The sequence below is a fragment of the Pristis pectinata genome, chromosome 9 (assembly GCF_009764475.1).
Source record: "Pristis pectinata isolate sPriPec2 chromosome 9, sPriPec2.1.pri, whole genome shotgun sequence".
NCBI lineage: Eukaryota > Metazoa > Chordata > Chondrichthyes > Rhinopristiformes > Pristidae > Pristis > Pristis pectinata.
The window spans coordinates 90,746,801-90,764,591 of record NC_067413.1 but is presented as its reverse complement, the minus strand read 5'-3'; the positions used below and the strand labels follow the sequence as shown (position 1 = coordinate 90,764,591).

At 40.2% G+C, this 17,791-nt stretch overlaps 1 protein-coding gene across 1 annotated transcript in view; it reads left to right on the top strand.

Moving 5' to 3' along the window:
- csmd3b (CUB and Sushi multiple domains 3b) overlaps positions 1-17,791 on the top strand; it is a 1,392,611-nt gene that overhangs the window by 1,334,903 nt on the left and 39,917 nt on the right. Inside the window, 4 exon segments of the mRNA XM_052022622.1 lie at positions 9,807-9,983; positions 10,703-10,882; positions 13,063-13,236; positions 17,587-17,760. Coding sequence (XP_051878582.1) covers positions 9,807-9,983; positions 10,703-10,882; positions 13,063-13,236; positions 17,587-17,760 — 705 coding nt within the window.

Sequence of the window (17,791 nt, the reverse complement as noted above, 5' to 3'; positions counted from 1 at the left end):
GATCCACACTAGCTAAATTGAAGGTAGGATCACTCGAATGGGTACTTCTGATCTGGATATTAAGAGAGAAAATACAAGGTTAATGGCAGGACTCTTAGCAGTGTGGAGGAACAGAGGGCTCTTGGAGTCCACATTCATAGATCCCTCATGGTTGCCACACAGGTTGATAGGGTTGTTAAGAAGGCGTATGGAGTGTTGGCCTTCATTAGTCGGGGTATTGAGTTCAAGAGCCGCGAGGTGACGTTGCAGCTCTATAGAACTCTGGTCAGACCACACTTGGAGTATTGTGTTCAGTTCTGGTCGCCTCATTGTAGAAAGGATGTGGAGGCTTTAGAGAGGGTGCAGAGGAGATTTACCAGGATGCTGCCTGGATTGGAAAGCATGTGTTATGAGGATAGGTTGAGTGAGCAAGGGCTTTTCTCTTTGGAGAGAAGGAGGATGAGAGGTGACTTAATAGAGGTGTACAAGATGATAACAGGCTAGATCGAGTGGACAGTTGTTTTATTATGAGTTGTTATGTAGTTATAACAAAGAACTACAGTTCCCAGTAGGCAATGCAAGGGGTCACATGAGGAAAACAGGAGGTGGCTGGAAAGAGCGGGAAAAGCCAGCCAGCCTGGCGGTTGCAAGCTGTTGCAGCCTGTTGTTGTTTGTTGTTTTTCAATAAATGTTCAGATGTTAAACCCCACGCCAAGTTGTCTCGTGATGAAGAACAAAGATAACACAGACTTTTTCCCAGGGAGACATGAGGGGCATAATTTTAAGGTGATTTGAGGAAGGTAATAAGGGGGATGTCAGGGATAAGTTTTTTACACAGAGAGAGGTGGGTGCATGGAACACACTGCCAGCAGAGGTTGTGGGGGCAGATACATTAGGGATATTTAAGAGACTCTTAGATAGACACATGAATGATGGAAAAATGGGGGGCTATGTGGGGAGGGAAGGGTTCGATAGATCTTAGAGCAGGATAAAATGTCGGCACAACATTGTGGGCCGAAGGGCCTGTACTATGCTCCAGTGTTCTATGTTCTAAAAAGTGAGGAGACTTGCTTATTTAGTACTTAGTGTCTCCAAAGTTTTTAGTTGTATTTGTTTAAATTTAAAGAAAAATAATAGCTATGCAGCAAAGTTAATAGTTTTGAAATGTCTTAAAATCAGTGACATTTTAAAGACTTGTCACAAGCCCTCCCAGATTGGAAGACTGAACCCCCATTTTGACTCCTGCCAAAGGCTGCCTGGGAAAAGCTTGGGGGCGGGGAGGTTGGTGTGATGGAGGGATGGGGGGCACTCGATGCTGAAGCCCCAGCTTGGCCTAACTACAACTCTATTTGACTCATTAGCATTCCACATTGAACTACTTTGCCTGAAAACTGTATCACACAATTATTTTTTTCTCTTTAAAACATGATTATCTCCTTTATTGTTTATAGCCTGCTAATTAACATCAGTCAATTGAACTAACTGCCTCCAAATATAAAATGAATGTGGAGTTCAAAAATACATCACATTGAAATTGCTTTAAACAAAAGTCATTTTTACAATTTTATCTATTTGGGAAAGTGTTTGGGGGGAGAAAACTTGCAACTTTGGGTAGAATTGGTACTGAATTATACTTCTAAAAAGCTGTGATGAACAAAAACCTGCCAATGGAGATTTGAGTAAACACAAAAGTGACACCATTTTGAGTCACTTTCAGTTTTGGTTATGTGAACTCGTTATTTGATCTTTGTTGCTTTAGATCATGTTTTATGAATGCAGGTGACATTAAATATGAACAGTAAAAAATCCTGGTTATCCAGTTAGAACCATATGAAAGTACAAGTCATTTGCATTTCAAGTGCGTAAACTTTCATCACTTAAATATACCAATCCCTTTAAAAATAACATGGGAAAGCTGCAAAGATTGCAATTTCTCAATAACTAAATTTAAGTTTCAAAATTCACAGCACACGTCTAGAAAATTTGACTGTAGCCAAGGAGACAGACACTAAATGCTCATTACAGTTGGCAGAAGATCACTTGATGCTATCTGTCTATTTAAATAGCACTTTGAATGTAATGGGGGAGAGTGGTGGAAAAAATTCCACCTTCCCAAAGTGGACGTGGAACAAGTAAAAGCTACCAAGCCACCAGTGAGCTGTGGATGCCAAATGGACGGTCCACAGTAATTCAGCAGAACTGGGAGAGTAAGTGCCCCAATTCAATAAGCTGGGTTACCTGTAGAGCCAAGCTGAATGCTTTTAATGCCCCGGCCAAGAAAAATCCTTTCCAAAGAACTCTGGGTTCTTTTCTAAGCAGTCACCAGCTGTATAGAATCAAGATTTGCTTTTCGTGAGCAGTTTCATGAACCAAATAAGCAGGAGGAACAGCTGTCCTTTTACTGGTCGGCTGGAAAGTTGCTGCAGACGAGCCTTGGGTTTCAGTAGATTGACTGAAGTACTCCACACCCCAACCCTTTGCAACATTTTAGTGGTTAGACATCCGTTTTTTTTTAAGCAGACTGAAGCTTGAGGTCACAGCCAGCATCTTGCAAGATACATGTTTAAATAATTTGTCACGGATGTGATTGAAATTGTCAAAACAGTATATGTTGCTGAACAATGGCTTGCTGAGGAAAGGAACACCCAATTATTTATTGTGGACTGGGGAGGCATTTGCACGTGGCATAAAAAATGTCAGGAGTTTTTAGGACAATTCAAAGCAGTTTTCGTAACTGTTACACCTTAACAATCCTTCAAAATAGTCTTCAATACCAAATCAAAGAATATGTGGAACATCTTATACAGTTTAAGGACATTGCAAAGCACTTTGCTTTTGACATGGAGTCACTTATAAAATAAGATAAGATATCTTTATTAGATAAGATATCACATGTACATCGAAACACACAGTGAGATGCATCTTTTGTGTAGAGTGTTCTGGGGGCAGCCCACAAGTTTCGCCACGCTTCCGGCGCCAACATAGCATGCCCACAACTTCCTAACCCGTACGTCTTTGAAATGTGGGAGGAAACCAGAGCATCCAGAGGAAACCCACGCAGATACAGGGAGAACATACAAACTCCTTACAGACAGTGGCTGGAATTGAACCCGGGTCGCTGGCGCTGTAGTAGTGTTATGCTAACCGTGACACTACCATGCCTGCCCTAAATTAACCTCACTGGCAGTGGTGGGATCTGAACCCACGCCTCCATAGAGACTGGACCCTAAATCCAGCGCCTGAGACTGCTCGGCCACACTACCACACTTATAATGTAAGAAGTCCAGCAACTATTTTATGCAATGCAACATTCCACAGACTAATGTGATAATGATCAGACAATCTGATCCATTAATGCTGGTGTGATCAATATTATTCAACACATTGAAAAAAACCCACTTCTTCAAAACATGAGATCACTTACAACCATCTGAAAGAACTGACTCGGCCCTGGTTTAACCAGCTGACTAGAATGATGGCACTTCTCATCGTACGGTATTCCTTTGGTATCATACCCGCATGTCTAATTGTTTAGCTGTGATCTCTGAAGCCTAAAAATTCGAGTTCAAAGGCAAGAATGCTAACCTGAGCTCCAGCTAATACCTACATAATTGCAACACCAAATCACACATATCCTACTAAAGTTTTAAAGTTTTAATTAATATTTGAACCGTGGATAAGCAGAGCATTGATTGTGCTTTAAATGTTTTCCCAGTTGAACCATGCCAAAGTTTTCACTGCAAGCACTTTCACTTCAGTCCACTGAACTTCACACATTTCACTTTGTGTAGTTCTGACAAAACAGAATTGACAGGATGCTTTGTCTCACAGAACAAGTGGGAGAAACTGAGTGGAGCTTTCAAGCAGTGCAGTAAACCATTGCTCCCATAGCAACCTTAAAGAGTCCAATAATTTAGCAGTCTCAGTTACTTCAGCAACCCACAAGGCAATTCTTTACCAATTACGTCCTGAGTGGTGTCATCAATATTTGCTTTATTATATCCCTGGGTTTTTAAAAATGGCAATATTTTCAGTGGACTTGAGTTAATGGAGCAGTGATACTTTGTGCAGTAGTGAGCTATAGCCTTTATTCTGGCCTATTGACAAAACTTAAGGGGACATTATTTTGCCAGTTGACTTTTATTATGATGGAGCAGTGAAAATTAAAAATCATACAGGGAGACATTGGGCAGAAGATCCTTTATTTACTGTCTTGTTGAAATTTACCCTAAAGAAGTCAGTGAAAATAAATGTTGAAGTCGAATTTCAACACTGACCTGCTCATGTAGCCTTCTATTTATGTGACTGTTCCATCTGAGGTTCAAGCTAATAGTTTCTCCAGGATACTCAGCAAAAGTAATGCCATAGAATGCCAGGGGCATTGCCTGGAACACTTGCAGTGCAAATGTTGCTTGCCATTATTTCAGGTCAAGCCTTAACGTTGTCTAGACAGTGTTCCATGCATACATGGACTGTTCATCTGCTGAGGATTTGCAAGTGGAATTGAATGCTGTACAGTCATCAGCAATCCCACTTCTGAACTTGTGAGGCACCGAGGTTATTGATAAAGCAAGTTGAAAGTGGTTGGGCCTGGAATTCCACTCTGAGAAACTCCTGAGGCTTTGACACCCTCCTTTGTGCATGATATAACTCCAACCTCTGGGGTGTTTTCCCTTGATGCCCACTGATTTTTACAAGCTGCAGTTAGTCCTGGAGCGCAGGTCTTCAGTTCTACAGCTGGAATGTTGTCTTGTCCCGTGGACTTTGCTGCATCCAGTTCTCTCAGCTGCAGCTTGATATCATTTGGAGTAAATCATATTGGCAGGAAACTGACTTCTGTGATGACTGGATTTCAGGAGGAAGCCTAAATGGATCACCTATTCGGCACTCTTTACTGAACGTGGTTGCAGATGTTTCAGCCTTTTCTTCACTCACAAGCTGATCACAGTCCATCAAGAAAAAGAAACAAATTCATATCTTTTCTTGCAGAGGCAGCAGGCACAACAAAACTCTGGGGGTTTCTAAGCTTACAGGCTTCCCTCTGGTCGACTGTAAATGGTCTTCATTCACAGAATGTGCAGTTGGTTATAGGAACCAATGATAATGGTCTGAACCTGGCTTCCTGGGAGGAGTCATGGTGTCCTGATTCTGTGCCAATTCCATGCTAATCCTCACTCTCTTACATCCAGATCATTTGCTGTCAAACCAGCTGCTTAAGAACAAGTCGCTTGTGACATCTAACAATGGCCCTGCCGCCGATGAGCCAAGCTAAGGTTAATGCTGACCCTCGTAAAGCAAACATGTGTCATCCTGAAACCAGAGCTGCCTGGATAGGTTTAGACACATCTTCCAACAGGCCTCTTAGGGGGACTTCCAGATAGGTTGTGACTTGCAGAATGCTCCATGATTTTGCACCAGATAAGAAGGAAGATGCAGCTTCTGAACAGGAAGATCAGAGGTGCAGGAACAGAAAGGACAAAAGACACCAAGGAAGAGCCAGTGCATCAGACTTGTATGTCCACAAATCCTCAATCGAAGGTTTAATTAAGTTGGTCCTTCCACAACACCATCACCCTGGAGCAAATTTGTTCATTCCATCCTCCAGATGAATTCCCTTCAATTACTGTGTGGATATTTCTACCACAACCAAATGCATTTTCATACAAATAATCCAAGAGATCCAAAGAACCTGTTCATAAAACTGTTTCAAAGTGGTTTATTTTAATTTCAGTCAAAAAAATTCTCCTTGGTCTGCAAACATAAAGTATTAGAAATCCCTATAATCTGAATAAGTGTCTCATGAAACACCCATGGAGGTAGAAATTATCGGAAGCATAAAAATTTAATTCATTAAGAAGCTGTCAAACTTGAGAAGTAATTCAATGAAGCTGAGCACTAATCATTGCACCAAACAGTTTTTGCAATAATTAGGCTTATACTGCTTTATATCATTATGATACAGGCCTCCACTGGGTGGGAGTGCAGGTGCCAGGCTCTGGCACAGTTTCCACACATCAAATCTGCAGTACCTCAGATTTTGCAAGCAAGAAAAACTGCAAGCTTTTTAAGCAATTTACCAAGCATCATTAAGTCTTGTCCATTTTAATCATAATTAGTTGCATTTGGGAGCCACTTCCCCACTCCTGAGTCACCCTCAATCCAATGAAACCAATCTGTGAGTAGTTGAATGGCCTGACTTTTTGGAGGCATCCAACAGTTGTTAGTATACATTGAAATTTTCTTCTTCTTTGATGTTGTTTCATCTGCTTTTCGTTATAAAGCTGTAGTGGGTTGCTACCAGGCTTTCTTAAAAGTATTTTGTATTTTTACATTCATATTTCTAGTATTTTACTTCTCTTTGACAATGATTTTTCCCACTTGTCTATTTGTACTGATTGTTTCACTGATGCCAAGTGTCAACTCAGTTTACTTTGCAAGGACCTTGCTATACTTTCTAACAAATTCCTTGTGTTACAATGGTACTTCTTGAAGACTGACCTTTATTAAACTTAACTGGATCCAGGCTGCAAGTTGCACATGCAGGGGTTTGCAATTGGACTCTGTGGCCTGCTCTCTGGAAAGTTTCAAGCTCAGCTCCCTGGAACGAATATTAAGGTATCCACTACAGATGTGACAGTCTGAAACCATGGTTTTGTTCATCTTTCATTTACTTAAAATAATCTCCTGTTCAGTGCTGTTGTTGCTGCACTGATTTGCAGCAACTAAGAACTAAACATTTATTTGGTGGATGTTTGAACCTCAGGTTGGGCAAGAAGTATTCATTGGCCAATGGAGAGTTATTGACATCTGGTCAGTGTGATTAGTTAGGGGAAATAGGAAGTGTGGGATCAAGTATTGCACCTCCTTCCCACTTGACTCCATATTCAGGAATGTGTGGGAGCCTTCCAACCTGCCAGTCATTGATATAAGTTCAGGACATGGCAAATCAATCAGCAGTTGGTTCAAAAATTGAAAAATGTTCTGGCAAGTGGACCAGAGTCCAATGAGCCCTAATGATGTGTGCTAGAGTCAGATCAGGTCTATTTTCTGTCAAAGTATTTAATGCAGGTCAGTTCAGACTGCCATACCAGCCTGGCTCCATTCATTTGACTCATTGTCAGAAGTCAGTTGCAGTGTTAGAGGTTTTGCTTTGGAGCAGTGAGGGGCTTGATATCGGCTGGTAGAGCTATTTTTAGGTGTCAATCAGACATTTGTCTCAGTCTCACCAGTAGCTGTTATATTCAGCAAGGGTGTAGATGGAAGATGTTAACCAGAGTCAGGGAATACTTCTCATGGTGTCAGTTCCAGGTTTGCCTCAGTGCCAGGGTCAGGCAGTGATGGTTGCCCACGGCAATGGCTGAGGGACATCAGCCAGGCTTGCAATATCTTCCTCTGGCATGAACGTCAGTGTCCGGGCATGATATTCTTCAAGCTGTGTAAGGAAAGAATGTAAGCGCCAGGCCTGGATTGGCCACTGCCAAGTTAGGTTTTAATTTTGTACCTAAGCAGACCACGGTTTACAAATTTCTACAATTTAAGTGTCCCTGGCCTGAGCACCAGCTTTTCCAAAATGGAGAGTACCTCATTTGTTCCTGAAAAAGATGTGCCAGGTGTCAAAGCTTCTCAGCTTCTTGGCTAAAGTGTTTTTTGATTGTCTATTTACTAGCAATGTCACTTAAAATTATTCAGATCATTCTCAGTTAACTCCTTATGTTAAGCTTCTTTCATTCCTTCTTCTGAATGAAACTAGCAATAAATGATATCCCAACAGCTCAAACTGAATTAAATAGGAGCAATTTCAATCTGAATACTGTCACTTATGAAGATCAAGCTTTATAATGTCCATTGCACCTGACATTGGAAACAAGGAAAAGTGCAGGAATTGAACTTTGCTTATTGATCGCACATTGGAACGGAATGGCCTGGATCTAATCTGCCGCCTGAACTCCTCAGCCTTGGTGCCTGGCTGCCCACCTGTACTAACCTGCTCTGAATATGGAGGGCCAGCCAAGGTGACACCCTCCCCATGCTCAAGAACCACAAAAGCCCACAAAGCCTCAAGAAACAGATCCTAAAACTCTGGCCCCAGATTACTCTGACGGGTTTTGAAACTTTTTTAAATGCATCTCATGTTCAGAGACATTTAAAAATAATTCAAATACACATGACAATTTTCTTAAAAAATCAAGAATTTTAGAAATTTAAAAAAATGAAAGCAAAGAAGGGCCGAGACTGTGCTCAGTTTGTCAGTACTTCCCTGCTGAATTCACTGTGGAGGGGGAAGGTCAGACACATGCGTACCTGGCCTCCATCTCTGACTTCCACGTTTAGACAAAAAGGGGCAGAAACCAGAGACCAGCTGACAAAGGAGTGGCAGCTGTTTCTTCATGGAATCACCAGTGAAAAATGACTATGATCTAGTCTATTGTACACATCCACATACACCCTTGTCCTTCTCAAATTGAATGATCATTGAAGTTATTTATTCCTATAGCTTTGCCAGGTTCCCCCTTCCATACTTATGCACAGCCTGGATTTTCAAAGCATTTCAATGTGTTTGCTTTTCATTACATCTCTGAACAGCATTATTTATTACAAATTCATCCTCCACTTTTTGCCTATCTCACCAAATGTGCTTGTCTGAAATTTAGTTATTGAAGGTAAAGGACCCTGCAGGTTTCCTTCAGTACCAGCATTTGACCTCTTGGTCTTATATTTAGCTGACTGCTGAATTATGCTGAACTTGATGATACTTGAACCCAGAGTCAATTTCTCCAATGATTTCCATTTCCTCTACAAGTTATGAACAAACACCAGATCTAGATGAGCACTGCTTCTCTGAACATCCCTTTTACACTCTGTAAGGAAGCATTGCATTGATCAAACTTTGACAACAAAGTGCTTAGCTTTTATTAATTTGTTTTTGATTGATTGATTTCTCTCATCAGAATAGCTTCCATTATTTTTCACTTCCTTCTTCTTCACAGATTGACCTGAAGGTCGGTAATGTACTTTTAGTGTAACTGTTGCATTTTCCATTTTGAGATACCTTAAAAATGTTTGATTTTGTCTTCCTTTAGCAAGATCAATTAATTTGATCTCCCAGGTATCTGCTAGCTTATATTGTCCCTTCTCACTCTTCCTATTTCATTTACCAGTTACATGCCCAATCCATTATCCCGTCCATATCTCCTTGCAATCTATCACTATCATCTCATAATTCACACTATCATTTGCAAATTTGGAAATAGTGCTGTGTACACCCAACTGAGTTATTTGTTGAGCATCTCTTTGTATTGAGTTTGACAAATGAAGTTCTACTTAAAACAAAATGATTTGTTGTAGTGTCAAATTAGGTTTAAATTGTTAGTTATGCTGTTGATAAGAATTTTAAAATGTTGTGAAGATTAAATTAATATCCTAAATGTAATATAAAATGCAGGCATTAAAAGTGAGGAAACAATTCTAGCAGTGATCCAACACCCTCAATGTTAGAGTAGGTTTTAGATCAACAATCTACATCTTGTTATTTCATTTGCTGTTTAGAATACTTTGCAACTAAATAACCAAGGAAAATGAATGCTTTACCTTTACTTTTGATGAATATTGATCAGCCTAACTCTCCCTTGGGGAAGGGTCTTCAGCATACAGTGAAGGAGATTTGGGACAGAATAGATGCAAGATGAAACTAAAATCAAACTCAAATATTTCTGTCATTATGGGTCACTTTTTAAAAATTAAAGAAAGTAAAACAGATGACTCCAAGAACTTAAGAATTGATATCTAATTCCTACCTTTTCAAATACACTTTAAATCAATGTTTACAGCTGTCAAATGTGGAAACCCTGGGACACCAGCGAACGGCAAAGTGTTTTGGATTGATGGAACGTCATACTCAAATTCTGTTACATACTCGTGTCTAGAAGGATACGTACTCTCCGGTTCGGCAACAAGACAGTGCACCGTTAATGGTACATGGTCAGACAATATACCCAATTGCACGAGTAAGTCAATAACAGAATCAGCATTTTTGAGTAAAGGAAAATAGTTGATATGTGGGCATCCTTTGTGAAGTTGCTTTCGATATCAGAACTGAAGTATATAAGTACACAGTTTAAAATGTATTAACCCCAATAATCAATTGAACTGCTTAACTGTTAAGTTTAATATAAGATTATTAGTGCTGTACACCTTCTATTCTCCTTGAGTTGATTGGCCCTCTTTCAAAACATTAATGGAGTATATTCAGACCAGTTGGAAAGCTCGGTGGTCAGGTAAGCCTGATGTGGTTCTAATTCATTGAATGATACTGCTGTCAGTAAAAAGAAAATGTTGGATCAATCTGAAGCTCATACTGAAAATGCACATTTTATTATATAACAGCATTAAATTTATTTTTAGGACAATTTCTTGTCATGTTGCCATTTTCATTATAATAAAGTTAGATTCGGATTTACATGAGGCCAAACAAAATATTTTAGATTATCAAAGATCAATTGCTCTATTTTATCTTTATCATAAGGATTAAAAGTTTGCATTGAGCCTTCACAAACCTGAATGACTTACCTTCATCTTATTTTTGCTTTGTTCATACATGCATGACTCTTATTGGTGGTGAAAATGCTTTGCTAAACCAACAAAATTTGTATTTGAGTTCATTTGTTTCAATGATTTCCCTTTCACAAGACCTATAAATAATGGTGTCAAATCTGGTCTTTCCTAGTAATTACCTGTGGAGATCCTGGAGTACCGGCAAATGGGATGAGATTAGGGGATGATTTTACAGTGGGACAAAATATCACACAAATGTGCCAACCAGGATACACAATGGACTCTCAGGCTTCCATGGTTCGTTCCTGCCTCAGCAATGGTACATGGAGTGGCTCAATGCCACTATGTAAAGGTAACAATGTTTTGCCAGAGGCAGCAATTATTTGGAGACACAAGAGACCTGCAGATGCTGGTTTCAGGAGCAAATAAAACAAACTGCTGGAGGAACTCGCTGGGTCAGGCAACATCTGTGGAGGCCGAGCGATAGTTTACGCTTGGGATGGAGGCCCTGCGTCAGGACTGAGAGTGCAGAGGGGAAATAGCCAATATAAAGAGCTGAGGGGAAGGGATGAGGCAGGAGGTAGCAGGCAATAGGTGGAACCTGCTGAGGATGGAGATGATGGGCAGATGGAGCCAGATAAAGGGATGGGAAGATGAAGGTAGAGTCAGAGGCTGGAAGGTGATAAGTAGAGATAACAAAGGACTGCAGATTCTGGAATCTGATAAGTGGAACCAGATAAGGGAGGAATGATGGACAGATGGAACAATTGGGGAGGGGACATTGGGTTAATTATATGGGTGACGGGCAGATGAAACCAGGTTAGGGGGAGGGGAAAGAAACTGGGTAATGAGGGCCTGTAGGGAGGGTTTGGAAATAAGGGAGTGATTGAGAGAACCCCTGTGTGGATCAGAAGGAGAGGGAAAAGCATACGAGGTGCAGGTTACCTTAAATTGGAAAATTCAAAGTTTATACCTTTGGGTTGTAGACTACGCAGATGGATTATGAGGTTCTGTTCTAGTTTGCATTTGGCCTGCTTTGCCAGCGGAGAAGGCTGAGGACAGACAGGTCAGTATGGGAATGGGAAGGGTATTGAAATGGCATGTAACCAGGAGTTCAAGATGGCCATTGTGGACAGAGCACAGGTACTCAGCAAAACAATCACCTAGCCTATGCTTGGTCTTCTGCTTATGCAGAGGAAGCCACATCATGAGCACTGAATGCAATGAACCAGGTTGGAGGAGGTGCATGTGAATCTCTGCCTCACCTGGAAGGGCTGTTTAGGTTCCTGGTCGGTGGTGAGGGAGAAGGTGTAAAAGTCAGGTGTTACACCTGCTTGGGTTGCAGGGGAAAGTGCCTGGGCAGGGTGAGGGATGGGTGGAGAGGGACATGCAAACTAGGAAGTCACAGAGAGAGTAGTCCCTGTGAAAAACAGAAAGGGGTGGGGAGGGGAAGATGTGACTGGTGGTGGGATCGCATAGCACTGGTGGAAATGACAAAGAATGATGTGCTGAATGCGGAGACTGGTGGGGTGAAAGGTGAGGACCAAGGGAACTCTATCCCTCTTCTGTCTAGGGGGAGGCAGGATGGGAGCGGAAAATGGAGGAGATGTGGGTGAGGGCTCTTTCAACCACAGTAGAGGGGAAGCCACGTTTCCTGAAAAAGGACATTTCAGATGATCTGGAACAGAAAGACTCATCTTGAGAACCAATGCAATGGAGACGGAGAAACTGAGAGAAAGAGATGGGGTCCATACAAGAGACAGGGTGGGAGGAGGTGTTACGCAAGTAGCTGTGGGAGTCAGTGGGCTTATAGTAAATGTCAATGGATAGTTTATCTCTTGAGATGGAGACAGAGAGATCCAGAAAGGGGAGAGAGGTGTGAGAAATCATATGCATGGTCTGAAATGGAAACCTGAAACGTTGACTATGCCTCTGCTTCCACAGCTGCTGCCTGATCCACTGAGTTCCTCCAGCAGTTTATTTATTGCTGCAGCGATTATTTGATTTAGTCAAAATGGAAATGGAGTAATTATTTTTTGAGTGTTTTTTTAGCACATTGTCATTCACAAGATGAAACAATGACTGCATATTTAAATGTCTGCTTGAAGTAGAATTTCTAATGTTGAAGTATTGTGGACTGACAATGAATCAATCTCAATGAATCAATATGTAATATTGGTAGACATTGCATCCATTGAAGCAAAATTGGATAACAATGTCTGTAAATTCTTTGCTGAATAGTAGTATTAAACATGTAACATGGTAGTGTCAACGTGTTATGCCTTGTCACCAAAATTTTGGAAGCAGAGTACAACACAAGGCATGTAATCATTCCAAACCAGGGATGAACTTCAGGCAAGTAAATATTTCTGCTATTTTATCTCCAGTGTTTGTAAAGTGATAGAATTGAGTAGTAATAAATTACTTACAGTGAATATATTTGTTCCATTGGCAAGATGAACCAACTTAGATTTTAAATGTAAGTGACACCTGGGAAGAACTTGTGTTTAATACAATTCCATGATGTTGCAGCTGTGACTTGCTCCGCTCCACCACAGATTTCAAATGGGAAAATGGAAGGAACAAATTTTGATTGGGGGTCAAGCATTAGCTACAGCTGTTCTCCAGGATACGAGTTGTCCTTTCCTGCAATTCTCAACTGTGTTGGAAATGGAACATGGACAGGAGATGTGCCTCAGTGTTTGCGTAAGTAGACAATGAGGTTATCAGGAGCAGATAAAATCACACAGTATAACTGAAGTAAAATACAGCTGATGCTGGAAATCAGAAACAAAAGCAGAAAATGCTGGAAATACTCAGCAGGTCAGGCAGGTGGATGGGCACCAAATGTAAAACACTGAAAAGAAAGAAGTGCAAGAGAGTTGCTAGGATTTCTTGAAGCATTGTTAGGGTCCCTGGATAGTGGGAATTGATAAAAGGACAGATGTTGCATCTCTTGCAGTGGTTAGGAAAATGCTACAAGAAGGGGAGCGGTTGGTAGAAATGGAAGAGTAAACGGTGTCACGGAGGGAATGGTCCAGTCGGAATGTTGAAATGGAAGGGAAGCAGAGGATGTGTTTGCTGGCGGAACCTCTTCGAAGGTGGCAGACTTTACAGGGGATGATCTGTTAAATGTGGAAGCTGATGAGGCCAGAGTGAATGGTATCCTTGTTCTGGCTGGTAGAAGAGACCAGAAATGTGGGAAATAGAGCTGACACGGTCAAGACCCTTGTCAACTAAGGTGAAAGGGAAGCCATGGTGAAGGAATAAGGAAGACAACAGATATGAAAGAGACAAAGATTTCCAGCAGCTGCTGTGTTCTGCATTTTGTAGTTTGAATATATACTTCTGGTTCTCTCACTGCCTTCATTCATCTGTTAGTTAGATGACACTGCAAACAATTATGTTTCCTGATTTCCATCTTGTCGCAGACATTACCTTTTTCTCCTTCCCCCCACCTCCTTGCAACTCTAAGTATGCTTGTTGTCTCATTTTCCCATTTCTGATGAAGGATGATTGACCTGAAACATTGACTCTGCTTGTATCTCCATGCATAATGTATTAACCAGTGAAATATTTTCTGACATCTATGGATATTAAATTGTCCAGTCAAAATACAGCTGTGGGACTGGAAAGAGGTATTCCATTCTGAGTGCAAACCTTTCCTGAGGTAGTTTTCTGAGATATTTCCGTGTTTGTGTGTGTGTGTGTGTGTGTGTGTGTGTGTGTGTTTAATTTATTATTTATGTATAATTAACTTTTCTTTTGGTGGACACAAAAAAGTGCAGGTGAAATTCCAAATAGGCCTATTTAATGATAGATAAATATCATTGCTTCAGGATACAATTTATGTGAAAATCAAGCATGATGCTTTTGCTAGAAAGTGTAATAATATATCACAAGATGCACTGTTTTATTTCATAAAATGTATAAGTCAAAATGCTGGTTCACTTCTAACACAGTAACTGCCAAAGGGATTGTGACCACAGAATGATGAAGTTTAAGGAGCTCTGAAAATAATAAATTGCAAAGACCAGAAGCCAGATCTCCAACTTTAAAAGTGATAAATTAAGTAGAATAAGGGATCAAATAAACTAGATAGATCAGAGGAGATAATTCACCAATGTTTGAGCAGAAGATAAATATGAAGGTGTAGGATGAATAAATAGGCAAAACCAAACAGGCCTGACTCTAAATCAATTAACAAGAAAATTAAAAATGATAGGGAAAGAAGATAAACAGCCTTTGCATGTTCTGCAGGGAGAAGGGAATGCTCCCTTTTGTTGAAAAAAATGCAGCAACAGGTTAAAAAGTTTAATGCAGGGATCATGAGGCACACAGAAAAAAGCATGACAGCCAATCCAATGCATAATGGGAAGAATTTTTTCCAGTGCCACAAGGCCAGGAGAGCTGGTGAAGAAGAACAGCAATTATAAATGCAGCAGTGTTAGCCCAAAACAGTAAACACACTGAATGCCAACTTTCTTCAGGTATTCAGAAGAGAAAAATAGACAATTAAGAATGCATGAAATTAATCAACATTATGAATTGTAGGAAGTCCTCAACAGAGTAACAAACAAAGTTTTAAAAGAGATTAAGGAGCCAATTTGGAGGGGTTTGGCAATTATTAACAGGAACTCTGTCAACATGGATGAGCTTCTTGTCGCTAAGAAATGGCGTAGTGTAGTGCCAATATTTAAAACAAATACAAAGAGAGACCAAATGACTTACTTCAATTCCACACTAAAAAAATAAATTGGTCATCACGTGCGCACTTGCTGAGCATCTGAGCAAAAGTAATCTATGTACCCGCAGAATTTAGGCAGTGAGTATTGTGTTCCCCACCCCAATCATTTTAAATCCCTTAATTAATTGACAATCAAAGTGCATTGCAGTAAAACTTAAAATTTTGTTACAAGGTTTCCTAAAGACTTCTGATAAAAGCTCACAAGAGCTTTGAAATGAACTAGAAGACACTGATTAAAAAGATGGAAAACAATGAGTGGAGGGTGGAGAGTTATCGTGGTTGGAATGTGGTTCTGAATCAGATTCCTCCAAATGGATCTGGGACTGCTGTTGTCTCTAATTTATATAGGTGACCTACATTTAGATGCATTGTGCAGTATGTCAGATTTGTAAATGATACGATTTAGGACTTGGGCATGAGGCCAAGAGAATATCCGAACTACTATAACAACAGAATAAAATGGACAAAACATGTACTGGGTAGAGCAATATCAATTGCCAATGAATGCAGAGAAATGTAATCTGCTACAAATAAGCAGATACAATGAAGAGTGCTGTGGATGAAGCTGTAAAAGACAGAATAATTTTGGTAGTGTTGATACTGAAGGTGTCCAACCAATGCAATAATCAGTGAATCCAACAGAATAAAACTCTGAATACCTGGCATTTCCAATAATCTGGATTTTGGTGGTGTTGGATGAGCAGATCGGATGTAGCTCCTATTGCGAGCCCAATGCACCTTTATTTCACTTTTTTTTTGAGTGTTACATGGTGCGATAATACATTTTCCAGTGGACCTGGTGATTTTAACAGGAGCACAGGAAACTGCCCCTCAATGTGTTCAAAGGAATCGCAAGAAACCAAACATGGTGAATTTAAAGGGAGAACAGGAAACAAGATCCAGTGAATTTTAAGGATGAGCAGGAAACTGGACCCCAGTGAGTTTAAAGGGAGCACGGGCATTAGAATCTGGTGAGCCAGATGCTAAACCATCGGGATTTCTTAGCAATCAGATGCGAATATATTGGAGTTTTATTGTAAAATGTTAACCTGCATAGGTCAAACAATAGAAAATCAGTCAAAATGAGTAGCAAGCAGGCATTGAAGTACTCCAATCACACTTATTTGAATACCATCTCCAATTCTGGTCATTGAGAAGCATTCTCTTGCAGGAGGTGGTGTAGGTGGGAACAATGAAGCTGATTCCTTGTGTCAGGGTCAAACACTATCGTATTTTTCAGACAATTAACCTAAAACTAGGAAGTGTAAATTGAAGTTTGAGAAGATAATTTCTTGGAAATTATATGGAAACGTATATTCAAAAAAGGATAATTGTTATGAAATAGGCTTCTGCAAACTCGAGAGTTTCTTGAAATGAACAATTCATTGGTTCAATTAAAAGAATGTTAAAATTTGCCTGAATGGAGGGGCAGTAGGCAATCTGGAAACTCTGAATAATGGGCAACATTGAGGCTCCTTAATGTACAAGCTTGAAGGATTGAAAATGTAGCAGAACCGTGAGAGCGGAACAGGGTGATTTGGAGTTGAAGCAAGTACATTTGAAGAAGTAATGAGAAAGAAAGAAAAAGACATATTCAGAAAGAAAAAGCAGGTTGTGAATTTTTCTACATCTCCGACAATAATTTACTAGATTCAAGAATGAATCTCAACAGTAAATTTGTTCCATTCTGGGTTGGATTGTAAGTGCATTCACAATTATCACAGAATTGAAGAGTTATTTAAGCTTCAGTTCCAAGCCTATATTTTAAGGTATTGTTTAATTGGCAATTAATATCTCTCCAAACCAAACTTTAAAACTAACAGGACAGTTAAGGAAGAGAGGCCTCAGTTGCAAAGTCACAGGCTGGTATAAATCAATTACCAGATACTGGTAATTCACTGTTGTCACTGGATCTCCATTCTTTGAAATATGCCAGCTGATTTACACATTAATAACAGCATTCTTAACTGTTGTTATTTTTCCAGCATAATTTAGCAAGCGGCCCTCTTGCATCAATATCACAATATGCAGGTAATGCACCATCCTAATAATACACTGCATTAATGTTACTGATTCTGATCAAACTATTGATATATAGAAAACCAGGTAGAGGCAGATGAATCCAAATCAATTTCAGGAAAATTAGTTATAATGTGCACCTTGATGTTGTTTGAGTTTGGACCAGCCTCAAAAGTTCAATGAATAACCTCCATTTCTCTGGTGCTCTCTGATAAAATTATATCCAACAAACGCTACGACTCCCAATCAAATTAACTTTCAACTACCTTTACTCCTTGTATTTTTCACAGCAAAGTTTTGTGGAGACCCTGGGGTGCCGGCACGAGGAAGGAGAGAGGGAAAGAGCTTCATCTACCAATCAGAAGTTTCATTCAACTGCAACACTCCTTTGATCTTAGTGGGTTCAAGCACTCGGATTTGTCAGGCTGATGGGACTTGGAGTGGATCACAACCTCGCTGTATAGGTACTCACCAGGCTATGTAGTCTACACTTAT